General features: G+C 55.8%; 1 protein-coding gene across 2 annotated transcripts; it reads left to right on the forward strand.

The window, feature by feature from the left end:
• On the forward strand, window positions 1-27,954 carry LOC144949156 (uncharacterized). Of its 2 annotated transcripts, none has more exons than XM_078879036.1 (17): window positions 1-136; window positions 435-547; window positions 855-1,127; window positions 1,594-1,743; window positions 2,427-2,733; window positions 3,821-3,996; window positions 4,313-4,459; window positions 8,063-8,228; window positions 12,411-12,557; window positions 13,490-14,128; window positions 19,169-19,474; window positions 21,028-21,153; window positions 22,541-22,884; window positions 23,753-23,831; window positions 24,285-24,356; window positions 25,013-25,065; window positions 25,789-27,954. In XM_078879036.1, exons 1-17 carry the CDS (start codon window positions 125-127, stop codon window positions 25,982-25,984), a joined length of 3,306 nt encoding a protein of 1,101 aa, XP_078735162.1. In that variant the 5' UTR covers window positions 1-124; the 3' UTR covers window positions 25,985-27,954. The 2 variants fall into 2 exon arrangements, with proteins under 2 accessions (XP_078735162.1, XP_078735163.1); XM_078879037.1 differs by having other exon boundaries at window positions 25,016-25,065.

Here is a 27,954-nt window from a genome sequence, read left to right on the forward strand (position 1 = left end):
GAGCTGCTTACCTCGCGGGTGTTGGTGAGAGGGGGAGGGGTCGGAGCGGATTTCCACCAGAGCGGAACGACCCGCTCCTTTGACTCCACGTTCCCCACAGAATCACCGCTCCACCCCGGGCTCCATGCCTACTCCGGTGAGACGACTCGTACGCTTGCTAACCACTCGCTCGCTCGCCACGACTCACTCGCTCACCACTCATACGCTCACCACCACTTTCTCACCACCACTTGCTCATCACTCGCTCGCTCGCCGCCCACTCGCTTCCCACTCACTCACCCGTTCATTTGCTCGCTACTGTATGAATAGTTGACGTTGTTGTTGTTGACGTCGTTGTTGATTAAAACGTTGTTTTTGACGTCGTCGTTGTTGTTGACGACATTGTTGTTGACGTTGTTGTTGATGCTTTCGTTGTTGTTGCTGTTGTGTTCCAGGCGCCCGCGAGGCGCTGCGCGCGTGGCTCCATGGCACGCGCCTCGCCGTGGAGCAGCATGACGGTTGCCATGGCGACGTCGCCGACACGCAGCGCCACATCGACGTGCTGCAGGTGCTGCCCCCCTCCTCTCACCCACGACCTCCGACCTCCGAGACGACCCTTGACCTGCCGCGACTTCCACCAGCCGTCCCCTGCTCCCCTGACGTCTCGCAAATGACCCCTGACCTCTGTGTATTCGCTCACATGATGTCCCCGTATCTTTGTCTCCCCATGTGTGTCTCTCTCTATCTCCTCATGCCCCCATGTCTATCTCTCTCCTCATATCTGTCTCTCTTTCCCGGTGTCCCCTGGTCTCTCTGTCTCCCCTAATCCCCGTGTCTCTCTCCCCGTGTCCCCGCGTCTCCGCCGTCCTCCGCAGGCCGTGCTGGACAATCTCCCGGAGGGGCGCTCTCTGCTCGAGCACTCGGCTGCTGAGCTGGAGACGCTGGCGCTGGCCCGTGGGGGTGGGGGTGGGGGGGGCGTCCCCCCCCACGGCCCCCCCTACCCCCGGCGCCCCGCACCCCGTGCCGCCGGCTGCCCTGGAGGAGGCGGAGCGGACGCTGGAGGGCGACCGGCGGGCCCTGGGCCTGGTGAGCGCGCGGGCCCACGCGGCCCGCCTCGCCCTCGCCCAGCGCCTGCAGCGGCTGCACAGGTGGTTCCCTCGACGCGCCACTCCACATTCCACTCGCTCCCAGCGCCAGAAACACACAAACAACACGCGAACAGCATGCGTACACCACGCGAACGGCACACGAACTACACACGGACATCACGGGAACAGCACGTCAACAGCACACACTCCTGGCACCAGAAACACACGTTCATTGTCTCATCAGCGGTGGTTCACCAGTAAGCCCGACTGCCGCTGACGAGACATTTGAGTCCCACTCACGGCCTTCTCTTGGCTTTCCCCCGAGCTCGACTCGGCCTTAATTGAGTACCCGGTGTGGTTCGTGTAACGCGTCGGCACCGGGGAGACAAAAGCCACCGGGCGTGGCGTCGTCCATGCTGCCCCCTCGTAAGTGCGCCGTGACGGCCTGAACGACCGCTCGCCCGCCGGCACTTACGGCCCGATGGCGCCTCGTGGACTACACGGGGTCGACCCTTTGCCTGTGCAGGAGCGGCGAGCAGCTGCTGGAGTTTGAGCGCTGGCTCCGGGGCGTGGAGACGGCGCTGGGCCATGGAGCGGCCTCGGGGAGGCCCGGCGAGGAGAAGGAGGCCATCGCCTCCGCCATGGAGGCCCTGCTCGAAGACATCAACCAACACAGGTCTCCCGCACACACACAGACGCACAGACAACGATCCCCCGTATCACCTTAACAGACTGTTGGGGCAAATGCTGTCGGCGAGGAGCACCTATGAAGGCCGGCACGGCACACCAGGGGGTGGGTGGCCAGCACCACGTCCATCTGCCTTTGTCTCCCCAGTGGCGATGTTTAGTATACACCGCAACCTGGCACTCATTTGCGGCTGAGTCGACCTAGGAAAGGCCCGGAACCGGTTCAGATAATCGTCACTGATGTTGGCTGTGAGCTGGAATGAAATTCGGTCACCGGGTTCAAAGCGCAACGCTCTAAGCATTACGCTGCCGCTCCCCATATACACATACACACAGACGTAGACAAAACAAACATCGACAAAGATCCCCCGTTTAGCCTCTACAGACCGTTGGGGGCAAGTGCTGTTAGCGAGCACCCATTAAGCCCTGCGCGGCGCACGAGGGGTTGGGTGACCGACATCACGACCGGCAGACTTTGTCTCCCTTGTGCCAACCTGTCACCACCACCTTCATCACCATCACCACCATCATCACCACCACTACCATCACGACTATCATCACCACCACCGTTACCACCATCATCACCACCATCATCACCACCATCATCACCACCATCATCACCACCACCGTCACCACCACCGCCGTCACGATCGCGGTGTCACCGTTGCCCAGGCCGCAAATGGACGAGGTGACCGGCGCGGGCGACGACACCCCCATGGGGGAGGCGGTGGGGGGCGGGGGGGCGGCAGCGGCGCCCCTCGCCCCCGACGCGTGTCTGCGCGGGCGCTACGACGCGGCACTGGCGGCGGCCGCGCTGCGCGCCAGGGAGGACCGCGTACGGGCACAGCTGGACGCGGCGTGGCGCTCTGCGCGCGCCGACCTCTCGCGCTTCTGCGAGGACGTGCGGGCACAGCTGGGCGCCGTCGACTGCGTCGTGGGCCAGCGCCACGAGCTGCACGCACGCACGCAGCTCAGCAAGGTGGGCGCCCGCTCGCCCCCGCTCGCTCACGCCCGCTCGCCCCCGCTCGCCCCCCGCTCGCCCTCGCTCGCTCACCCCCGCTCGCCCTCGCTCACCTCCGCTCACTCACGCCTGCTCGCCCCCACTCGCTTAGGCCCGCTCGCTCACGCCCGCTCGCCCCCGCTCACCCCTGCTCGCCCTCGCTCGCTCTCGCTCGCTCGCCCCCGCTCACCTCCGCTCACTCACGCCTGCTCGCCCCCACTCGCTTAGGCCCACTCGCTCACGCCCCGCTCGCCCCCCGCTCGCCCTCGCTCGCTCGCCCCCGCTCACCCCCGCTCACCCCCGCTCACTCACGCCTGCTCGACCCCACTCGCTTAGGCCCGCTCGCTCACGCCCGCTCGCCCCCCGCTCGCCCTCGCTCGCTCGCCCCCGATCACCCTCGCTCGCTCGCCCCCGCTCACCTCTGCTCACTCACGCCTGCTCGCCCCCGCTCGCTTAAGCCCACTCGCTCGCCCCCGCTAACTCGCACTCCTGTGTAGCCGATTCCCGACTCGGGTGCCTCTTTCCGTGAAGTTTGTATTGTCTCTCCCGGTCCTGCGTGGAGTTATCTGGGTTAATCTCATAGCTAAACCCACACCCACAGTGGAACCGGTATTCGCCAAACCACATCCTCAATGCTGAAACATTCCCTGCAGATCACTCAATTGGGATCAAAGACAAAGATCCCCCGTATAGCCTGAACAGCACCAATGAGGCCCGGCACGGCACACGGGGGGAGGGTGGCCAGCAACCACCCCCGGCCGCCTTTGTCTCAGGTACTCACTCGAGGCCGTGTCCATCTAGGGTAGGTGGCCCAGGTGTGTTTGAGATAATCCATTGCAGGTGTTGGCCGTGAGTGGGAATCAAACTCGGGTAAACGGGGGTTCGTAGCGCAGCGCGCTAACCACCACCGCTCCCTCACTCGCGCACACGCACGCCAACTCGTAGGATCGCTCGCGCGCCCGACTCGCGCGAGCGGTACGTGAGCGTCGGAGATCACGGGCAGGCCGGAGCCCCCTGCACTCACCCAGGCGGTCTCTGCCCTTCCCCCTCTCGCCCCGCGAGCCAGCGCCTGCTGGGGTGCCGCGGCGAGGGCGAGCGCCTGCTGGCGTCGCTGCTGGGCGCCGGGCGGCTGGTGCTGCGCGCGGCGCTCTGCCCCGTGGAGCGTCGCGCCATCCAAGCGGCGCTGCACGACGAGCAGTCCGCCTGGGACGAGCTGCACACGAGCTGCGTGCACGCACACGGGTACCCCCCCTCCACTCCCTCGCCTCCCCCACCCCTCCTGGCCACAGTCCCTCTGACTGGATGGAATCTATCACGTGGCTTCTTTCACAGTAATTCAGTCACTTTATGTTGGTCTCTGCATCCCAGTCAGCTGGAGTGACTGTCTCTGTATCTCTGTCCCCCGTGTCTCCCAGTCAGCTGGAGTGACTGTCTCTGTGTCTCTGTCCCCCGTGTCTCCCAGTCAGCTGGAGTGACTGTCTCTGTGTCTCTGTCCCCCCGTGTCTCCCAGTCAGCTGGAGTGACTGTCTCTGTGTCTCTGTCCCCCCGTGTCTCCCAGCCGGCTGGAGTGGCTGTACCTGCAGTGGCGGAGCTACTCGGAGCGACGCACGGCGCTGCTGCGTGCGCTGGCGGCGCACGTGAGCGCAGTCGACGCCCTGCTGCTCCCCCAGCCCAGCCTGGCCGACAAGGAGGTGGCGCTGGACAGGTGGCGCCACCCACACCCACACACACCCACACACTTCACTCAATCACCACACGCTCACTCACTTACACACCCACACACTGCACTCAATCACCACACACTCACTCACTTACACACCCACACACTTCACTCAATCACCACACGCTCACTCACTTACACACCCACACACTGCACTCAATCACCACACACTCACTCACTTACACACCCACACACTGCACTCAATCACCACACACTCACTTACACACCCACACACTTCATTCAATCACCACAGGCTCACTCACTTACACACCCACACACTGCACTCAATCACCACACTCTCGCTCACTTACACACCCACACACGTCACTCAATCACCACACACTCACTCACTTACACACCCACACACTGCACTCAATCACCACACACTCGCTCACTTACACACCCACACACGTCACTCAATCACCACAGGCTCACTCACTTACTCACCCACACACTGCACTCAATCACCACACTCTCGCTCACTTACACACCCACACACGTCACTCAATCACCACACACTCGCTCACTTACACACCCACACACTGCACTCAACGACCACACACTCACTCACTTACACACCCACACACTTCACTCAATCACCACACACTAGCTCACTTACACACCCACACACTTCACTCAATCACCATACACTCACTCACTTACACACCCACACACTGCACTCAACCACCACACACTCGCTCACTTACACACCCACACACTTCACTCAATCACCACACACTCACTCACTTACACACCCACACACTGCACTCAACCACCACACACTCACTCACTTACACACCCACACACGTCACTCAATCACCACACACTCACTCACTTACACACCCACACACTGCACTCAATCACCACACTCTCACTCACTTACACACCCACACACTTCACTCAATCACCACACACTCACTCACTTACACACCCACACACTGCACTCAATCACCACACACTCACTCACTTACACACCCACACACTTCACTCAATCACCACACACTCACTCACTTACACACCCACACACTGCACTCAATCACCACACACTCACTCACTTACACACCCACACACGTCACTCAATCACCACACTCTCGCTCACTTACACACCCACACACGTCACTCAATCACCACACACTCACTCACTTACACACCCCCACACTGCACTCAATCACCACACTCTCGCTCACTTACACACCCACACACGTCACTCAATCACCACACACTCACTCACTTACACACCCACACACTTCACTCAATCACCACAGGCTCACTCACTTACTCACCCACACACTGCACTCAATCACCACACTCTCGCTCACTTACACACCCACACACGTCACTCAATCACCACACACTCGCTCACTTACACACCCACACACTGCACTCAACGACCACACACTCACTCACTTACACACCCACACACTTCACTCAATCACCACACTCTAGCTCACTTACACACCCACACACTTCACTCAATCACCATACACTCACTCACTTACACACCCACACACTGCACTCAACCACCACACACTCGCTCACTTACACACCCACACACTTCACTCAATCACCACACATTCACTCACTTACACACCCACGCACTGCACTCAATCACCACAGGCTCACTCACTTACTCACCCACACACTGCACTCAATCACCACACTCTCGCTCACTTACACACCCACACACGTCACTCAATCACCACACACTCGCTCACTTACACACCCACACACTGCACTCAACGACCACACACTCACTCACTTACACACCCACACACTTCACTCAATCACCACACTCTAGCTCACTTACACACCCACACACTTCACTCAATCACCATACACTCACTCACTTACACACCCACACACTGCACTCAACCACCACACACTCGCTCACTTACACACCCACACACTTCACTCAATCACCACACACTCACTCACTTACACACCCACACACTTCACTCAATCACCACACACTCACTCACTTACACACCCACACAATGCACTCAACCACCACACACTCGCTCACTTACACACCCACACACTTCACTCAATCACCACACACTCACTCACTTACACACCCACACACTGCACTCAACCACCACACACTCACTCACTTACACACCCACACACGTCACTCAATCAACACACACTCACTCACTTACACACCCACACACTGCACTCAATCACCACACTCTCGCTCACTTACACACCCACACACTTCACTCAATCACCACACACTCACTCACTTACACACCCACACACTGCACTCAATCACCACACACTCACTCACTTACACACCCACACACTTCACTCAATCACCACACACTCACTCACTTACACACCCACACACTGCACTCAATCACCACACTCTCACTCACTTACACACCCACACACTGCACTCAATCACCACACACTCGCTCACTTACACACCCACACACTTCACTCAACCACCACACGCTCGGTTACTTACACACCCACACACTTCACTCAATCACCACACGCTCACTCACTTACACACCATTAACCACTTACTCAACCGCTCATCCACCTACATTTACTCAACCAAAGACAAAGATCCCCCGGATAGCCTGACAGACTGTTGGGGCAAGTCCTGTTGTCTGTGAAGGCCGGCACGGCACACGAGGGGGTGGGTGGCCAACACCGCGCCTGACCACCTTTGTCTCCCGAGTGGTGATGTTTCCACACCGCACCAGGTCCTCATTTGAGGCTGAGTCGACCTAGCAGAGGCCCAGGACCTGTTCAAATAATCGTTTTTGATGGTGGTTTTGGCTGTGAGCGGGAATCGAACACAGGGTAGCTGGGTTCGTAGCGCAGCGCGCTAACCACTGCCCTACCTCTCCCCACAACTCGCTCAACCATCCACCCACTTACACACCCGCTCAGCCACTTACACATTCCGCTGTGTCTATCGATTGGTGTCGTGACGTTGACTGTGCTGTTTGTGGGGAGAAGTGCTACAAACCTGGCGACCCGAGTTCTATTCCTGCCCGCGACCAATAAGCAGTTGAACCGGTTTTGGGCCTCCCCTAAGCCGACTGATGCAATGTGTAAACATTGCCACTGGGGAGACAAAGGCGGTGGGGCATGGTACTGGCCACCCGCCCCCTCGTGTGCCAAGCCGCCCTCCATAGGTGCTCCTCTCTTGTCCTGATGGTCTGTTAAGTTGTATCATGTAGGCTTCAGCTAATTAGTAAAGGTGAGTAAAGGTAAATTGTAAATGTTGTGGGTTTACTCTAGTAACTAATGGGTACATTTTGTTTACTTGTCAAACCTTACTAATTGGCTGTGTCGGATGGTGACGGCTTTAACGACATATTTATATTAACGTGATCTACCCAACAAAAACCTCTTATGGATAATAAAGGTTTGTCACGTAACCAAAACGTTCCAATTAGTGACTCCCTTCAGCACACATCGGTTGAGCGTAGGAGAGTTAAACCCCACAACATGTACAAATTTCGAGTACTGTGACGTTTTGTTGGTGATTGCGACCATCAGGTCCTGTTAAGGCAACACGGAGGTGAGCCTTTGTGATTGTGTTTGCGCGCGTGTGGGGGCGTGGGGGTGCAGGTGCCGCGAGGTGGACGGGGCGCTGCGAGCGCTGGGCCCCGCGCTCGACGAGCTGCAGGAGTCGGCACGCGCGCTGCTCGACCGCACCGAGGACGCGGAGCTGCACGGAGACGCGGAGCGCGACGCGCTCAGGGCGCCGCACCGCGACGCGGCGCAACGTGTGCAGGTGGGGGGGGGGGGCAGCCACCACGCCCCTCGGCGTGCCGTGGTGGAGGCTGATTGCAGTGCGTGTGTGTGACTCGGTATGCTAAGTTTGTGTGGGAGGCCCCGGGGAGACAGGCATCTGTGACGTATCCTGGCCAAACCCCATTTGGCAGAGCCACGAGACTGAATCCTTACCCTCAGGGTTCCTCAAGAAATGTCAAAAAGCCACTGCGGGTGGCCACGTGGAATGTTAAAATGCTCACTGCAGAGGAGAGACTGTCACTCCTCTGTCGGGAGCTGGACTGATACCGCCTGGATCTCTGCGGTATTCAGAAGGTCCAGTGGACTGGCTCTGACTCCAACCACAATGAGGGGTGGACAGTCCTCTACTCAGAGCAGAAGACTGACAAACAACAGGGAGTGGCTCTTCTGAACAAAAAAATTATAGGGTCCTAGAAGCATGGCGGTGAGGTGTGGGAAGCTGTAAGCCCCAGGTTATTGTGGGCTCACCTTCCCATCAACCAGAGGCGAGGAGTGGTGGTTACTTATGCCCACATCGAAGATGAACATCAGTGGAGGGATTCGGGCAAGGCCAATGAATCAGATGTCTTCTATGACCTCATGTCACAGACGCTAAAGTTGGCCCATCGGACTAGAGTCAACCTGTCATAATGCTGGCACCTGGGCTGGAGTGATTGGAAGGCATGGGCCAGATCAGCTCAATAACACCAGTAGGAGGCTGCTAGACTTCTGTGGAGCCCATGGGCTTGCAATTACCAACAGTGATGGTACAGCGGATGCGGGCCCATATCCTTGACACCAGGACCTACTGTGGAGCTGATCTATCGACTGACCATCGGCTTGTCATCTGTAAGATGGGTCTGCCATTCTTCCACTCCGGTGGTGGTGTACACCCAGGACCCCATTCAAACCCACAGTGGCCTGGTCTCAACTAGTCGATGAAAGTTGCAAGCGAGATTTTCATCATCACTTGCACCTGCGGTTGGCATCGTACCCGCATCCTCCTGATGCCAACGGGAAATGGGTGAGGTTTAGGACTGGCTCATGTAGCTGCAATGGCTGCTTTGGGTGCACGGCCTAAGCCTCCGCAGTTACCCTGGCTGACAGATTAGGTGTTCCGGCTGGCTGAGAAAAAGCGACAGGCCCACTCTCACTGTCTTCAGCACCCTACGTTGGAGAAAGAGCTTTACCACAGCCTTCGCTCGGAGGTTCGGAGAGCCGTGCGGCGCTGCAAGTATGGGTGGTGGTCGTGGGTTGCTAAAGATATGGAGTCTGCCTCAGCAGCCCGCGATCATAAATCACTATTTCACTCCATCAAAAAAGTAACTTGCAGCGCCACATGTATCACCATCATTAGGGGAAAAAACGGTGATCCAATCTCTGACCCCCAGGAACAGGTTTGCAGATTTGCTGAGCATTTCTGTGAGGTCCTGGGGGAGGGGAAATCCCTCAGCCAGGAAAACATCATGGAACAAAGTGGGGATAATCCTGCTGAGGCTGCGGTGCCTCAAATATTGGAAGAGGTCACCCCCTGTGAGTGGCTGGCTGAGGTGCCATCTGTTGAGGAAGTACTGAAGACGATCCGGAGTCTGAGACCAGGAAAGGCACCGGGCAGAGATGATCTCCCAAGCGGAATGCTGAGGGAGGGTGGCGTTTGTGCACAGACTGCCCTATATGACATAACAACAGTCTGGACCACTGGACGGGTTCCGCAGGATTGGAAGGATGCCCTGGTGGTCCCCCTCTTTAAGAAGGGGGACCGCACAGACTGTAACAACTATAGAGGCATCTCACTCCTCAGTGTGCCGGGAAAGGTCCTGGCAAGGATTATTCAACATCGCCTTGCTTGGCACGCTGAGGAGAGGCTTGCGGAGCCCCAATGCGGTTTCAGGAAAGGGCGGTCCTGCACAGATGCCATATTTTCTGTCCGTCTGCTACAGCAGAGGTGTAGGGAATTCCAACAAGACCTACATCTCTGCTTTATTGGCCTTGGTCAAGGCCTAAGATACCATCAGTAGGCCTGGGCTCTGGGTTGTTCTTCGTGCTTTCGGAGTCCCTGACCCTCTGCTCACGATCATTAAGGACCTTCATGATGGTGAGCGGGCCCGGGTAAAACTACGTGGCCAGGAGTCAGAGCCTGTCCCTGTACACCTTGGGGTGCGACAGGGATGTCCTCTGGCTCCCACATTATTTTACATCTATTTTGACCGCGTAGTTCGTGAAGCCTTCAATAGCTGTACTGGGGGAATTTCCATTTGGTACAGATATAATGGGAGGCTGATTGACGCCCGGGTGCGATCAAGGGATGGCTCCCTATTGGTCAACCACGTTATGTATGCCGATGATTTGGTAATAGCTGCTCATTCAGAAGAGGAGTTGGAGACGCTGCTGCTGTGACTGGAGCGTGCCACTAAGAGGTGGGGCTCACAAATCCTTGAAAGATCTGGGCAAAGTCCCATTGGTGAGCTCCTCCGGCAGGCAAGGCTGCGTTGGCTGGGTCATGCAGCCCGCATGCCCAGCCACCGCATGCCTAAACAGCTTTTGTTCGGCCGGATCGAGGGGGCTAAACGGGAGCGGCACGGGCTAGAGAAGAGATGGAGTGATGTGGTACAGGAGGACGTGGAGCTGAGTGGACTTGCCGATGACTGGTACCAGCGGTGTCAAGATCGGCCTCTGTGGAGGAGATTCGTGAAGGACACTACTGGGCAGTTGGAGGCAGTGGCCCTCCAACAACAACGGAGGGCGGAGGAGCGACGCTCACAACAATGAGCGGAGCACCGGGTGGATAAAGCACAGCAAGTTGGTACAGTAGGGGGCACAGGTGGTGCATCAGCCAGTCATCTCGGTCATCTCAGTCGACCCATGGCACCTGGGTCTGCCCCGTGACCTCCTGCCAGCGGGCGTTCGACACTTGACGTGGCCTCAAGATGCACATGGCCTGGCACAAGCATCGTGGTGACGTCACCGCCACTTATTGGCGAATGGCGGTTGTTGTTGTTGTGGTGGAGGCTGAGTGCGGTGTGTGTGTGACTCACTGTGTTGTGGAGCAGGCTGAGTGCGGTGTGTGTGTGATTCAGTGTGTTGTGGAGCAGGCTGAGTGCGGTGTGTGTGTGTGTGACTCAGTGTGCTGTGGAGCAGGCTGAGTGCGGTGTGTGTGTGACTCAGTTTGTTTTGGTGGAAGCTGAGTGCGGTGTGTGTGTGTGTGTGTGTGACTCAGTGTGTTGTGGAGCAGGCTGAGTGTGGTGTGTGTGTGTGACTCAGCGTGTTGTGGAGCAGGCTGAGTGCGGTGCGTGTGTGTGTGTGTGACTCAGTGTGTTGTGGAGCAGGCTGAGTGCGGTGTGTGTGTGTTTGTGTCTGACTCAGTGTGTTGTGGAGCAGGCTGAGTGCGGTGTGTGTGTGACTCAGTGTGTTGTGGAGCAGGCTGAGTGCGGTGTGTTTGTGTGTGACTCAGTGTGTTGTGGAGCACGCTGAGTGCGGTGTGTGTGTGTGTGTGACTCAGCGTGTTGTGGAGCAGGCTGAGTGCGGTGTGTGTGTGTGTGACTCAGTGTGTTGTGGAGCACGCTGAGTGCGGTGTGTGTGTGTGTGACTCAGTGTGTTGTGGAGCAGGCTGAGTGCGGTGTGTGTGTGTGTGTGACTCAGCGTGTTGTGGAGCACGCTGAGTGCGGTGTGTGTGTGACTCAGTGTGTTGTGGAGCACGCTGAGTGCGGTGTGTGTGTGTGTGACTCAGCGTGTTGTGGAGCAGGCTGAGTGCGGTGTGTGTTTGTGTGTGACTCAGTGTGTTGTGGAGCAGGCTGAGTGTGGTGTGTGTGTGTGTGACTCAGTGTGTTGTGGAGCAGGCTGAGTGCGGTGTGTGTGTGACTCAGTGTGTTGTGGAGCAGGCTGAGTGCGGTGTGTGTGTGTGTGTGACTCAGCGTGTTGTGGAGCACGCTGAGTGCGGTGTGTGTGTGACTCAGTGTGTTGTGGAGCACGCTGAGTGCGGTGTGTGTGTGTGTGACTCAGCGTGTTGTGGAGCAGGCTGAGTGCAGTGTGTGTTTGTGTGTGACTCAGTGTGTTGTGGAGCAGGCTGAGTGTGGTGTGTGTGTGTGTGACTCAGTGTGTTGTGGAGCAGGCTGAGTGCGGTGTGTGTGTGACTCAGTGTGTTGTGGAGCAGGCTGAGTGTGGTGTGTGTGTGTGTGTGACTCAGTGTGCTGTGGTGGAGGCTGAGCGCCGGGTGAGCGAGCACCGGATCTGGGTGGACTCCGAGCAGCAGCTGCAGAAGTTGGTGGAGGACGCCAGGGAGGAGCTTTCTCACCTCCCCCCTGGCACCCTCACCCTCACCACGCTCACCCCGGTGAGCAATGCACACTGACCCTACACCACGTGTGTGTCGCAGCGCTACGAACCCGGCGACCCGAGTTGGATTCCCGCTCATGGCCAACACCAGTGACGGGTTATCTCAACCGGTCCTGGGCCTAACAGCACTTGCCCCAACAGTCTGTTGAGGCTACACGGGGGGTGGGGAGGTTTACACGAGTACGAGAGTGTGTACGCAAGTGTGTGTGTACACGAGGGTGTGTATGTGAGTGAGTTTAACCAGGCTGGATTTTGTGAGGAGCTCACAAATCCTTGAAAGATCTGGGCAAAGTCCCATCGGTGAGCTCCTCCGGCAGGCAAGGCTGCATTGGCTGGGTCATGTAGCCCGCATGCCCAGCCACTGCATGCCTAAACAGCTTTTGTTCGGCCGGATCGAGGGGGCCAAACGGGCGCGGCACGGGCTAGAGAAGAGATGGAGTGATGTGGTACAGGAGGACGTGGAGCTGAGTGGACTTGCCCGATGACTGGTACCAGTGGTGTCCAGATCGGCCTCTGTGGAGGAGGCTCGTGAAGGATGCTACTGGACAGTTGGAGGCAGTCGCCCTCCAACAACAACAGAGAGCGGAGGAGCGACGCTCATAACAACAAGCGGAGTGCCGAGTGGCTAAAGCACAGCAAGTTGGCACAGTAGGGGGCACAGATGGTGCATCAGACAGTCATCTCAGTCATCTCAGTCAGTCGACCCGTGGCATCTTGGTCTGCCCCGTGACCTCCTCCCAGCGGGCGTTCGACACTTCACATGGCCTCAAGGTGCACATGGCCTGGCACAAGCGTCGTGGTGACGTCACCGCCACTTAGTGGCGAATGGCGGTTATTGTTGTTGTACATGTCTGTGTCACTGTGTGTGTGTCACTGTGTGTGTCACTGTGTGTGTACGCTTTGTCTCTGTGTACCGGCGCACACCCCCAGTCTCTGCGCGATCTGCACGAGCGCGGCAACGTGGCCATCTGCACGGCGCGCACCTGGGGGGGGCGCGTGGGCCCAGACACGGGCTCCCCGGGGGGTCCCCTCATCACCCGTCGCCTCCACGCACTTTCCCGCGAGTGGGAGAGCCTGTGGGGCGACCCGGCCGCATCGCCCGCCCGCACCCCCTCCTCCGCCATTGCCCCCTCCTCCTCTTCCTCCGCCATTGCCCCCTCCTCCTCTTCTTCCACCGTCGCCTCCACCGGCGCCTCCACCGTTGTCTCCGTCGCCTCCACCGGCGGCTCCACCGGCGCCTTTGGCATTGTCGGCAGCTTCCGCGGCGGTGACTCGGTCGACTTGGTCGCCCGGTCCCCAATCGAGCCGGCAGCCTCGCCCGCCCGCTCCGCCGCCCCGCCGGGCAGCGGCGACATCGCCAACATCACCAACATCACCAGCATCATATCCAGCGCCACCAACATCACCAACATTTCCAGCGCCACCAACATCACCAACATCTCCAGCGCCACCAACATCTCCAATATCTCCAGCACCAACACCTCCAGCACCTTCAACAGCAGCAGCAGCATTGACGACAGCAGAAACCACAGCAGCAGCAAGATTGGCAGCAGCATCAGCGCCATGCAGGTAAGCGCCGTTGCGTCTTTGCACACTATTCCATTTTCAACTCGAGAGTGAAGTGTAGACCCCATGTGTGTGTGTGTGGTCACCTTGCTGCGGGAATAACTGTTCTGATGAGCCAGTGTCTTGTCAAAGCTGCTCAAATGCCAACGTGTTATATATTCTCATTGCCATGCTCGTTTACCCAGGAAAGCCTCGGGGAGCCTCAAAACCCATTTCGGGAGGATCCTGCCTGATCACGGTGGCTTGGAGATACTCTTTGTTTCTTTTGGTAAAGTCACGTAGGTAGAAAAATAATAGATCACAACGTTTCGATCGCAACACAAGCAATCGTCATCAGGTGGGACAGCCACAGCAAGAAGAAACTGCTGAAGTAGGCGAGAGATCTGCCGTGGCATGAGGTTATATAGTAGTGTATAGTGTAGTGTATAGTAGTGTATAGTGTAGTGTATAGTGTAGTGTGTAGTGTAATGTATAGTGTATTTTATAGTGTAGTGTTTAGTGTAGTGTATAGTAGGCCTCGGCAGTAGGGGGGAGAGAGGGGGGGAGGAGGCAGGGCAGAAAGTGGACCCCGCAGTAGACCCGCAGTAGACCCAGCAGGGTAACTGGAGTAGAGTGGGCCACCGCAGTAGACCCCACAGGGTCACTGGAGTCAAGTGGGCCACCGCAGCAGCACCCGGGTCACTGGAGTAGAATGGGCCACCGCAGTAGACCCCGCAGGGTCACTGGAGTAGAGTGGGCCACCGCAGTAGACCCCGCAGGGTCACTGGAGTAGAGTTGGCCACCGCAGTAGACCCCACAGGGTCACTAGAGTAGAGTGGGCCACCGCAGTAGACCCTGCAGGGTCACTGGAGTAGAGTGGGCCACCGCAGAAGACCCCGCAGGGTCACTGGAGTAGAGTGGGCCACCGCAGTAGACCCCGCAGGGTCACTGGAGTAGAGTGGGCCACCGCAGTAGACCCCGCAGGGTCACTGGAGTAGAAGAGTGGGCCACCGCAGCAGCACCCGGGTCACTGGAGTCAAGTGGGCCACCGCAGTAGACCCCGCAGGGTCACTGGAGTAGAGTGGGCCACCGCAGTAGACCCCGCAGGGTCACTGGAGTAGAGTGGGCCACCGCAGCAGCACTGGAGAGGTCGGCTGCAGGGGGGGAGAGAGAAGGGGGGCGGAAGCAGGGCATCACAGAGAGAGAGAGAGAAAGACACAGAGTCGGAAATAACAGCTGACATGGGCAGATAAGATGGAGACATCACAGTCAGTTAAGACTTTACCTGGTTAATAATGTCCTTCCAATGATTGCTCAGTTTGTACCCATCTTCTCGGTTGAAGTTGTGTCTGTGTTTATATATCTGGATAGCCTGTGGGTTTGCAGAGTACCTTCATCTTGGAAAAGTCATTTTCGTGTGAGCCCATTGCGTTAAAACAATGATCAGCAACGGCAGAGGTATTGGTCCTACCGTGTTTGAGATCTGCCTTGTGTTCGCGAACGCGGCCCGATGCATGTCGTTTTGTTTCCCCAATGTAACTGCTGCCGCAGCCACAACTCAGTTTGTAGACACCAGGGTATTGCATATCAGGAATCACATCTTTTACAGATGGGATCAAATCACAGATTTTGTGTACTGTGTTGAAACGAACCTAGATCTTGTGTTTGTTTAAGATTTTGGAAATATTTTTTGTAACCCCTGCTATTTTTTGGCAAAGTGATGTTTTTGGTTGGATCCTCAGATGGTTGTCTCCCCAGCTTTGCGGATTGTACGGTCAGAATATCCGTTCATCCTGAGGGCTTGGTGTACGTGCTCCAACTCACTGGCTAGGTGGTGCTGGTCGGAGATGCAACGGGCCCTATGGTGTAGTGTTTTTATGAGGAAATTCTTCTGGGCTGGATGGTGGTGGGAGTCAGGCTTTAGATAGGCATGCGTGTGGGTGGCTTTCCTGTAGACCAGGCATGTCCAAAGTCCGGCCCGCGGGCCAATCACGGCCCGCGGTCAGAGTTCATACGGCCCGCAGCTTCGGTCTTAAACAGGACCCTGCGGGGTGGGCTGGTAGGAACGAATAACCAAAGAATATAAACATAATGTATTATTACACTTGTTTAGCCAGGAAAGCCCCACTGAGTCGAAAGGTTTTTGTAGGGTCCTGGCAAGTGTTTGCAGTAGGGGGCGATGTTGCTACACCTAATCGGACGATACGAAGGGAGACTTTGAGGCCTATTTCTAGGCTTTAGGCCTAGCTGTAGGCTTTAGGTCACTGTGAGTTAATTTGTAATTTAAATGTTTTAATTATTTATGTAAAAGCTTGAAATTTAAATGTTTCTATTTAAAAGCATCAGGGAATGTAACATTGTGAAACATTAACTCCCTTTCACACACGCGGGGGCACGATACGAAGGGAGAGTTTGTGGCCTAGTTCTAGGCTTTAGGCCTAGCTGTAGGCTTTAGGTCGCTGTGAGTTAATGTTTAATTTAAATGTTTTTATTATTTATGTAAAAGCTTTAAATTTAAATGTTTCTATTTTAAAACATCAGGGAATGTAACATTGTTAAACATTAACTCCCTTTCACACACGCGGGGGTACGATACGAAGGGAGACTGTGAGGCCTAGTTCTAGGCTTTAGGCCTAGCTGTAGGCTTTAGGGCGCTGTGAGTTTTTTATTTAATTTCACAGTTTTAATTATTTAATTTCAAAGTTTTAATTAAAAGCTATCTCAGGGAATTATAAGGGAATGTTACACTTGTTTAGCCAGGAAAGCCTCATTAATTTAAATGTTTTAATTAAAAGCTATCTGAGGGAATTATAAGGGAATGTTACACTTGTTTAGCCAGGAAAGCGTCACTGAGTAAAGGTTTTTGTAGGGTCATGCCAAGTGTTTGCAATGTTAATCTTCAAGGGAAAGATGCAGTGGTGAGCCAGCTATATGCTCACACCAAGGCCTTTGGAACCAAACTGCAACTTTTCCAAAGACACTTGTCCCAAACAGAGCCCTGCACCGCGCACTTCCCAGCTTTAATGGCTCGCTAGCTCTGTCAGAATAAATAAATAATTAACCTTTAAAGATGTTATTCCTCTTTCTGCCACACGGTGGCAGCACCATTCTAATGCTCTCTGGCTGAATGCGCTGAATGTTAATCTTCAAGGGAAAGATGCAGTGGTGAGCCAGCTATATGCTCACACCAAGGCCTTTGGAACCAAACTGCAACTTTTCCAAAGACAATTGTCCCAAACAGAGCCCTGCACCGCGCACTTCCCAGCTTTAAAATAGGTAATTGACAGTTTCTCACAGGACAACATCGGTGCGCAAATGAAGAGTTATGCAACAGCTATCGCATCTCTTTCTGTGGAATTTAACAAACGCTTTCGGGACTTTGCAGTTATTGAAAAGGACATGTTGCTTTTCTCTTCTCCCATCTCCGTGGACCCTGATGATGTTCCTCCACAGCTGCATCTGGAGCTCATTGAGCTGCAGTTTGACGATGAGTGCCGCGGGAAACACCAGCAGTGTTCTCTTGTTGACTTTTACCGGCAGCTGGACAAAAGCAGGTTTCCAGAAATGCAGTCATTCGCTAAGAAAATGCTGATGTTATTCGGCTCTACATATTTGTGTGAGCAAACATTCTCAGTCATGAACTTAAATAAGAACCGATTTAGGTCAAGGATGAGTGACTCCAAATTGCGTGGCATTTTATGCATCTCAACCACTGCCCTCAAGCCTGACCTGGTCTCTTTACTGAAATCTAGATCTCAGTATCACCCTTCTCATTAGTGTCAGCAAGTTATCTGTTCCTTGATCAATCTGAAATTGAGTGTTTTGAACGGTAACATCTGTCACTATTAACAGTGAAAAGCCTAAAGCACACTAATGCACTTGGACTTATGGCACTTGTTTTTATTAAACTCTTGAATAAGATTTGGTTATAACTAGACCAGGACCAATATCATCGTGAAGTCGCACACGCCGTTAGGCAGCACTAAAGAAGAATAAGATAACTGTTGATGTTATGTACCTGTAGATGTGACACCAACTCTTGCTTTCTGAAAGATCTTGTAAAAGACAAAATTCACTTGTTTTAAAGTTAATGATAACAGACCACTTTGCATTACTTATAACTCCTGTTTAAAATGTTCATGAGGCAAATTCATTTAACTCATGGAAATGTAAGGTATTCTATACAGTTTGTTCAATGTTATCTGACTGAATGAAAGGCAGAATTGTGTATTTAGAGTTGTTCACGTCTGCCTGAGCGGCTTATATTTGGTTACATTGTCATTTGAAAAATAAGCGTAATTGTGACAATGATAATTGTTTTATAACGGTGTGTTTTCACGTAACTTTTGTGGTAAAAATGTCGGAAGGAACTATTGGCCCCCGGGCATCTTCACTTCATCAAATTTGGCCCTCTATGCAAAAAGTTTGGACACCCCTGCTGTAGACAGAGTGTCCCAACGAGCCATCAGGTCTCTTCTCGATCAAAACATCCAGGAATGGTAGCTTGCCATATATTATTTTTCTACCTACGTGACTTTACCGAAAGAACCAAAGAGTATGGATTCCTGCAGTCACGAAAGCTTCAAATCAAGATTGGCTAGGAGATGTTAACTACCTTGCCTGGTATACAGGAGGTCGTGGGTTTGATCCCAACCCTGACGCCTGCTGTCTATTTGGAGTTTACATATTCTTTTTCTCCGGGTCCTCTGATATTTCCCTCCACAACATCATGTGTTTAGAGTATTTGGCTGCTATAAATTTCCACGTGATAAGCCACGTCGTTGCACTAACATTTGTGGCCAGGTCGCTTCTGAAAAAGAGCTGCATAGCTCAGTGGGCCTTACCTGGTAATATAAAAAATAGTTTAAATAGTCTTCCTGAGAGGGGTGACGGTTCCCTCTCTCCCCGTGTGCATGCGTGCATTTCCCAATCGGGTGATTTTGCAGTGTCAATTTGTCAGAATAACCGGCGTGGCCTGCCCGATGCAAACCCCCTAGGCTCTGCAACGATTAGCGGGTTGCCGTGAGCGGCCCTGAGCCGGCGCGTGCGCTGCCGCCTCCACAGGGGCCGGCGTCGGCATGGACGGCGCTCGGTGCGAGTGGCAGCGGAGTCGGAGGCAGTGGAGCTCGCGTGGAGAGAGTCCCACTGACATTGGCAGCATCACCGACGGTGGCAGCGGCGGCGGCGGCAGCAGCGACGGCGACCGCGCCGGTGTGGGCATCGCACAGAAGTCCCCAGGGCCCCGTGGCCCCGGCAGTGACGGCCGGAGGCCTGGCCATGTGGCTGGACCATGCGGAGGCCGTGGTGGGACGCATCGCCGCCACGCAGCCCGACCTGGCTGCCAAGAGGGTGGCGCTAAGGGCGCATGAGGTGAGTGGGGGGGGGGCCCACTGCTGTCGCCGCTTGTCGTCGCTCTTGAGCGGCCGTAGGTAATTCCAAATTTGCCATAGCGAGCGTCGGTTTCCACCATGGGAGAGTTTGTCACGCACGCATTTAACCTTGCCAACCAACGCTGCCTGCTCTCCCACCACCACCAAACACAAAGTTCCCCCGTATAGCCTTTAACAAACTGTTGGGGCAAGTGCTGTTAGTGAGTAGCACCTATGAAGGCCGGCACGGCACACCGGGGGGTGGGTGGCCAACACCACGCCCGACCATCTTTGTCTCCCCAGTGGTGATGTTTAACACACCGCATAGGGTACTCATTTAAAGCTGAGTCAACCTAGGGGAGGCCCGGGACTGATTCAGATAATCGTCGCCTGGTGTTGGCCATGAGCGGGAATCGAACTTGGGTCGCTGGGTTCGTAGCGCAGCGCGCTAACCGCTACACTATTGCTCGCCACCACCAACTCTTCCTCCACTATCCTCATCCCTCTGTAATGAGAGACGAGGGGTAATTGCATAGTCACTGCTGGGTAACTAATATCCAATGAGAAGGAAGCTCGTGGGTATGTACGGGAACTATCGGGAAGGTTCCACGAGGGGGCGTGGCTAGAGGCGGAGCTTAGCTCCGCCGAGGGCAATATAAGGAGAGGCAGTGAGGGGACTCTTGGGCGGTGTGGGAAGCCTGGAGTCCGGACTACATCATCGCCTACCTCTACTCGCCACTGGCCACGTGGCGGGCTCGGCCAGCGAAGCCTTCTCTCCTCCAAGCGTGCCGCCAGCCAGCGGCGAGCGTGGAGAGAGAGAGAGAGACACGCCGCGACGGTGGAAGAGGGAGAGCGCACGTTACGGCAACAGAGAGAGAGGGAAGCCATCTGGAGAGAGAGTGGAGCTGTGCAGTCGTTGTTAATAATAAAAGACGCCAGTCAACATTCGTCGTGGAAGTGCTTTGTTAAACCTCTATTACAGGTAGGAACAACAGGTTCCACACTGCCCACCAGGGATTATTTGTCTGTCGTGCATACCACGGCCCCGCCCCACGAGAGCCCTCCCATTGGTTCGGGGGCGCCGAATACAATTATTTAATTAATCGAGCTCGGCAGGGTTTCGCCGACCAATGGGAGCGGTGGGTTGGGGTTGGTAGAGGGGGGGGGTTAGTGGTGGGGGGGGGGAGCACCACCGCGACTTGGGCTAATGAGGAGACGGGCGATGTTTAATTCACAAAATGGAACTGGGGGAGGGTGGCTCCATTCATAAAATGGAAGCCTTGAAAAGAAAAAAGCGGATTAATGGCAGCACTCAGCTCCTGTGATGGGAAAGTGGAATTTCTACGGCTGGCTAGGGGTGGCTAACCACTGCTCTCTTGCTGACTAGCTTGCGCTGTCTGTGGTATGACGTAGCCAACCGCGCTAAGCGGAGGTGCGGGTACGGTGTCCGGGCTGTGTGGTGTGGCACGGTGTGGTGTCCGGGCTGTGTGTGGTGCATGATGGTAGGGGTCATGTGGTGTGGCACGGTATGGTGGTGGCGCTGTGCGGCTGCAGGTGCTGCTCGAGGAGGCTCGGCAGTACGAGGGGGCGGCCGTGGCGCTGGGAGAGGGGGCGGCCGTGAAGGACCCCGGCGCGGACGCCCTGCGCCAGCGTTACTGGCGCTTCCGGGAGTTGCTCGAGGTGAGAGAGGCGCTTGCCGGCTCACCGCGTCGCCCATCATCCGTCGCTCAGCTCCCCACCTACCTTGCTCGTCTCGTCAGCCGCGTCGCCTACGCAGCCGAGACGTGACCGGGATCACCGGACCGCTCTTGTCATTGTGGTGACCCAGGTCGGTGACCTTTCTACGTGAGACCCATAGTGGCGAGATGTTTAACTACCTCGCCTAGTATACAGGAGGTCGTGCGTTCAATCCCGACCCAGACGCCTGCTGTATATTTGGCATTTGCGTGTCTCTCTCCCCGTTTGTCACGTGGATTTTTCTCCGGGTCCTCTGATTTGTAACTCTGCGTTTAGAGTATTTGGCTGCTATAAATTTCCACATGATAAGCCACTTCCTTGATCGTCTGAAAAAGAGATACAGTAATCCCTTGTTAATTCGACACATATGGGCCTCTGGCCTTACCGAATTATCCAGTATTCTGAATTATGTAAAATGGCACTCCCCAGTACCTCCTGCCCCAATAAAAAAAAAAATCCAAATTTGTTTTCCAAAAATTATTTTCCAGAAAAGTAACACTTCCCATGAGTAACCAGCACTGCAGGCGAAGAAGGAGGATGCGGTAGGTTCCATGTGGTCGGTGACAGAGGTTGTGGGGGGGGGCTTAATGCACTTGGTATGCACTTACTGTACTGTGTTCACTTTATCATTAAATTATAACTTAAACACCAAATTACACGAACTTATACTTCACATTTTTTATTTAACAATTAATGTTTACTTAAAGACTACATTATATTACACTTTTAGACGACATTACTCGCTGTCAGACGACATCAACTGATGTGGCACTTCACTGCTGACAGGTGTCTGTAGAAGAATATTTCAAGACTGAAGGCACTGCACTGGAGGCTTCACTGCTGGTAGAATGTAGCTTACGCCTGGGTGCTTGTGACATGGGCTTATGTAAGTCAGAGATTTTTCCATGTTTGTAATATTGACGCCTGAGGATATCTGCCCTGACATCCCTCAAAGTAGCAATAGTGCTGGGTCCAAAGCAACATCTCTGCACTAACGCCCACCACGCGAGCCGCCACTGGGCTGTCGTTGTTTTGGTCGTGGCGCTCGCCGTCACTCCACGTGCGTGCCGGAATTGGACCGACCATTCAGTACGGCAATTCGGCTCGTACACTGTATATATGCCGAAAGCGCAGTCGTGCCGATTTATCCACAATTACGAATGATCAAATACCGAATGATGAGGTTTTACTTATATAGCTCAGTGGACCTTACCTGGTAACATACAAAATGGTTACATTTTTTTAAGGTAAAATAGATCTTGTCTCTTGAGTTCTCACGTGGTCAAACGAGATCATGAACCCTGACCCTGCACGCCCCTCCCCACTCTAGGCCTCCACCCAGCGCTGGCGAGAGCTCACGGCCACCCACAACGACTTCCAGCAGCGCCACTACGCCTTCCGCACGTGGCTCTCCCACGGCCGGCGCCAGTTGCAGGACACGCTGAGCCCCCAGGGGGGCGGCACGGGGGTGCGGACGCGGGCGCAGGTGGAGCTGCGGGGGGCGCTGCACGAGCGCCGCTCCGAGAAGGAGGCCGAGCTGGCGCTGCTGCTGCAGCTGGGGGCGGCCGCGGCCCAGGACACGAGTGCCGCCGGCGCCGCCAAGATCCGCGCGTGGATGCGGGAGATGAGGCAGGGGTGGGACTCGCTGTGGAGCATCCACGCGTCGTGCGAAAGGTGCCCCGCCTCCCTTCCTGCAGTGCCGCCCCCCCACCCCCCCTTCGCTGCGCTACCGCCATCTTCTGAGTCGTGCGCAGGCTTCTAGTGAGCGGCTTGACAAGAAATGGCCGTATCGGCGGTACACCGGTGCAGCATACCACACCGGTCCTCGTAAAACAGCCTAAAGTCAAGGTTAGGCCCGTACTGACGATGTCGCTGTTGCCCTCAAGTGAGCTGCAGACTCTCCATCAGAAGTTGCACTACTTAGACTCAGCAGCTGCTTTCCCACTGGAACGTGTGACACCACAAGTCGCAAGCTTTGGGTGCCACCATCCGCCAATAAATTATTCCGGAAACGAACCAAGGAACCGTCTGACCAAGTTTAGGGCACGAGGAGTCAAGTCTGCCTTTGTAACAGGGAGCAGCCAATCATCGTCAGGCATATGGCAACAGATTGAAGCTTCGTTTTCAGCCGCTCATAACGTTCATTTTCCAACTGCTTCGACATCACGTGAACCGATTTTGACGCATCACCACCATCATCACCATCACCACCACCACTCCGCAAGACTTTGTCACCGAGGTTGCGAATCGAACGAAAATAAATAATGATTGCGCAAAAATTTGATGTAATTTTTTTTAATAGACCATGCATCACCGGTGTAATACTTCCAATACGTTCAAGTGGGGCTTTCAGAAAGCTGTTGACTCCTTGGCCCGAAAAAGTAAAAACGACGAGAGTGGCTGCACCGAGTGCGTACGTGATGAGTGCCGTCGGGCGTTGGGGCAGCGGCCGCTTGCGGGCTCCGTTGACTCGATGACGGCCTTCGGCCTGGACCGAGCCGATGGCCCCCAGACTAACCGGCCGTGGTGCTCGCCCCCACAGGTCGGAGAGAGGTCGCGAGGGAGCGGCGTGGATCGCACGCGAAGCAGAGACTGCAGCGTGCACCGCCCAGCCACAGACGGTGGGTGTCCGAGTGTGTGGGTGTCTGGGGTGTCCGAGTGTGCGGGTGTCCGAGTATGCGGGTGTCCACGTGTGCGGGTGTCTGAGTGTGTGGGTGTCCATGTGTGCAGATATCCAAGTCTGCTGGTGTCCAGATGTCCAAGTGCCTTGAGTGATAAGCGATGGCCGTTTGGCACAGGAGCATTAGTTGTGTTGCAGTACGGGTCTGGGAATGTGTTGGCAGGACAGGGTAAGAAACGTGAATGTTGGTAAGAGGAAGACGTAGTGATGGGTGGGACGCATGTGCAGGGTGGAGGAGGGTGGGTGGCCCAGACGGGCATTACTGCGGCACCCAAATGTCGGCGACCAGGGAAGAGAAGACCTAAAGCCAGACACGTAGGCCCAATACTGAGAAATACCCAGACCCAGGGATTGAACTCCCCCCCAACCCACCCCGTGCCACGCGCGAGTGCAGGAGGTGGCGCGAGTGGAGGCTGAGGTCACGGCCGCACCAGAGCAAGCCAACACGGCACTGCGCTACAGGAAGGTGCGGCCAGCTCACACCGCTCACCCACCGCTCACCACCCAGCCGCTCACCCATCCACCAACCTGCCTACCTCACCTACTCCCCCATCCACCCACCCGCTCCCCCTGCTTTCCCCCTCCCTCCTTCACACCCACCACTGGTTCATATGTCAACGCGAGCGCCCACTCGATCTCCCTCCCATCCACTCACCCTCCCAATAACCCACCTACCCCTGCCCGCTTCCTCCACACCGTGCCCGCTGGCTGTGTGTGTGTGTGCACGTGCATGTGTGTAACCCGTGCGTGCGCGCCTGTCACACTTCCTGTGCGTGTGGTTCACTGCTGTCCTGGAGACCACAGCGGAAGTGTGCAGCTCCATGCCGATAACCGCACCGCACATCCCACCCCTCCCCCGACCTCCGCACCCTCACCCCCAACACGAAACCCCCACCCCCGCCCGCCCCCCACGTCCCACCCCCCACGTCCCACCCCCCTCCCCACGTCCCACACAACCTCAGCCCTCGGGGCGTCCCACGCACCCTCAACCCAGATCTCGGTACACAAATCAGTTCCTCCCACCGATATTGCCGAGACCTGTGGTTGCCAACGGTGACCACGGGGATTAATGACTGCCGTGCGTTCCCTAACGCTCGCCACTGTCCGTGTATCGCCCCCTAGCAGCCACCACCATGCGCCGAGTCGTCCGTGCTGACGCGCGACAAACGGGGGAGGTGAGTAACTTGCTCGCTCGCCCATTCAGCCCACTCCCACACGTGCTCACCCGCTCACTTGTGTGTGTGCGTGCCGACGTGTGGATCGGCAGTGCGCGCTGCCACTATCAACCCGGCACACCAGAGTTTTATTCCTTCTCACAGCCAACACCAGTGGATAATACTTGAAACGGTCCTTCGCCTCGCCCTAGGCCGACTCAGCCTTCACGGTGGTTAGGAGATGTTAACTCCCTCGCAGAGTATACAGGTCGTGGGTTCGATCCCGACCTTGACGCCTGCTGAATATTTAGAGTTTAGAGTTTGCGTGTCTCTCTCTCTCCCCGTGGTCGAGTGGATTTTTCTCCAGGTCCTCCTGTTTTTCCCTCCACATTTAGAATCAACATTATACGCTTACAGCATTTGACTCCTATACAGTTGCATATGATAAGCCACTTCATTGGGCTACCATTTGTGATAGTCAGGTCGTTTCTGAAAAAGAGTTACACAGCTCAGTGGGGCCTTACCTGGTAAAATCAAATAAAACATAGTTTAGTTATAAGTTTACCTGGTGCGGTGTGTAAACATCACCACTGGGGAGACAAAAGCAGCTGGGCATGGCACTGGCCATCCACCGCTTCGTGCAGCCTGCCGGCCTTCATCGGCACTGCTCCGCGAACAGCACTTGCCCCAACAGTCTGTTTGAGGCTATCGGGAGGATATTTGTCTTTGTGTGTGTGTTCACAGCAGGTGGTGCGCGTTTGTGCGCCGCGTGCTCAAGGCGGCGGTGCCATTCCTGCTGCTGCTGCTGCTCCTGGCGCTGCTCGTGCTGCTGTGCTGGATCCCGGCCGCTCAGCGCCACCACAGCTGCTCGCTCGCCAACAACCTCGCCCGCTCCTTTCAGCCCATGCTCACCTACACCAACGGGCCCCCGCCCACATAAGAGTGGGCAGACGCTCACCACTTATCTACCCAGCTGCTCACCTACCCAGTTGATCGCCTACCCAGCCGCTCACCTACCCACATGTTCACCTGCCCAGCCGCTCACCTACCCATCGACTCGCACATCCACTTTATCTACCCACTCACCTACCCACCCACTCTATCTACCCACCTACATATTCACTCACCTACTCGCCTACTCTTGCACCTATTATCTTCACCTTCTCACTCATCCACGCTACTGAGAATAGGGGTGAGCAGAGGGTGTGTGGTGAGGATGGGGATGAGGTGAGACGCACACTCACCGTTTCTTTTTCCACCAAGCTAAGGGGCAGCGCTCGACGCCCTGAGTCAGTGGTGGAAATTCCACATTCCCAGGGCAGGGACCAACGTTTTGTATAGAGCAGTCACCGTGGACTTCCCACGTGGTGCGGTACTCAATTTAACAACCCCAGACGGGTGATGACCCCCCAAGGGGGAATTGAACTTCGTGTGACCTGAGACTGAGAGTCCAGGTCACGAAGCCCAGGGGCACCTCCGCTGGCTGTTGGGCGTCTGGCTGTGCAGCCCACAGGTGCTTGTTGAGCGAGAGAGAGGCGCTGGTGTCTTCACGTAGAGAGGTCGTCCACGTGCCGTGCGAGTGTTTTCCGACACGTCCACGCCGTGGTGCCTCGCTGCCCAACCTGGCCCACTCACCTGCCCTCGCGGCATGGGGGGGGGGTTGTATGTATGTAGTGGAACTTGTGTATAAAAGTTATTTCACACCGTACGTAGCCAACCTTGCTAATCGGGAGTGGCGGGGGAACACACGGGAGGGGAGATCATCATGAGATCCAGGGGGCAGCGCCAGAAAGAGTCGCAGGGCTGCCAGGTCTGGCCAGGAAGGCCCAACTTGAGATTCGGCACCACCCGGGACAAGGGAGGCGTTGCTGGATAAGACCAAGATTTGTCGCAGTCCATTGAGCGGCAGCATTTGTGAAACTCATCTGTGGAGACCCAGCGAAGGGGAACATCGGTTCGTCAAGGTGGAGGGAGGGGGGGTTCAATGAACCCTAGCAGGATGACCGATGTTATTACCTCTGGGTGGTGGTGGTGCGGTTTCTCTCGGGTCAGCAACTGTTTTGAGAATCGGTAACCGGTTACCAGCAGGGCGTTGGTTGGTAAATGCACCGGCCACCCTCGTTTCTCAGTCCCAAAGTGCAGGCGCAGCCGTGCAGTGCCTCTCACGCCGCTGCTGGCGGAAGGGGCCTACACAAGTGGGAACTCTGGGGAGCCGCTTTAGGAGCTCTACCCATCCCTCGAGGGTGTTTGGCCTACTCCACACTCGCCACACGTCTTGGAGGGTGTATGCCCACACTTTATTCCCTATCAAATTTAAGAAGCCTACGCCGGTGTTTCAACTGCCGTGTCAGATGATGGACGACAAGGCCAGGGCGCTGCTGACCACTAACCCTACAGCAAAAAGCACAAACATATATACACATTTTAACGAGCCTAGTTTGTCGGGGCTACCCTATTTCCTCTAACGTGAGCTATTGCCCTTTAAAACAATCTGCCAAACATCCCCGTGTGGCAGGACCCTCCTTACAGGGAGCTCTTGAGACTCGGTGAAGCTCACCCCCCTGGGGTCAAGGGCAGTGCTGCGGCCGCCCCTCCCACCCCGCAGCGCATTTGCGATTGTTACATCGGCGCCGCCGCGTTGAGAATTGAGGCGCCCGCTTTTGCGGGCGCTGAAGCGCCAGCGGCTTTGTCATGGCGCTCGCACTGCCAGGTGTAAGGCGCCAGATGTAAGCTGCCCGCTTCACGACTCGAGCCCCCGGCTACCGTACGTAGCAGCAGCAGCAGCCGCGCGCCGTCGCCCTCGTCGGGAGGTGTGCTTACACGTGGGTTTATTTGTATTTTTTTCTTACGCTTTTAAGACGCCGGTGGCTATGTCAGCAATAACGTGAAATAATAAATTCTGTAACCACA

This window comes from Lampetra fluviatilis, chromosome 52 (genome assembly GCF_964198595.1).
Source record: "Lampetra fluviatilis chromosome 52, kcLamFluv1.1, whole genome shotgun sequence".
NCBI lineage: Eukaryota > Metazoa > Chordata > Hyperoartia > Petromyzontiformes > Petromyzontidae > Lampetra > Lampetra fluviatilis.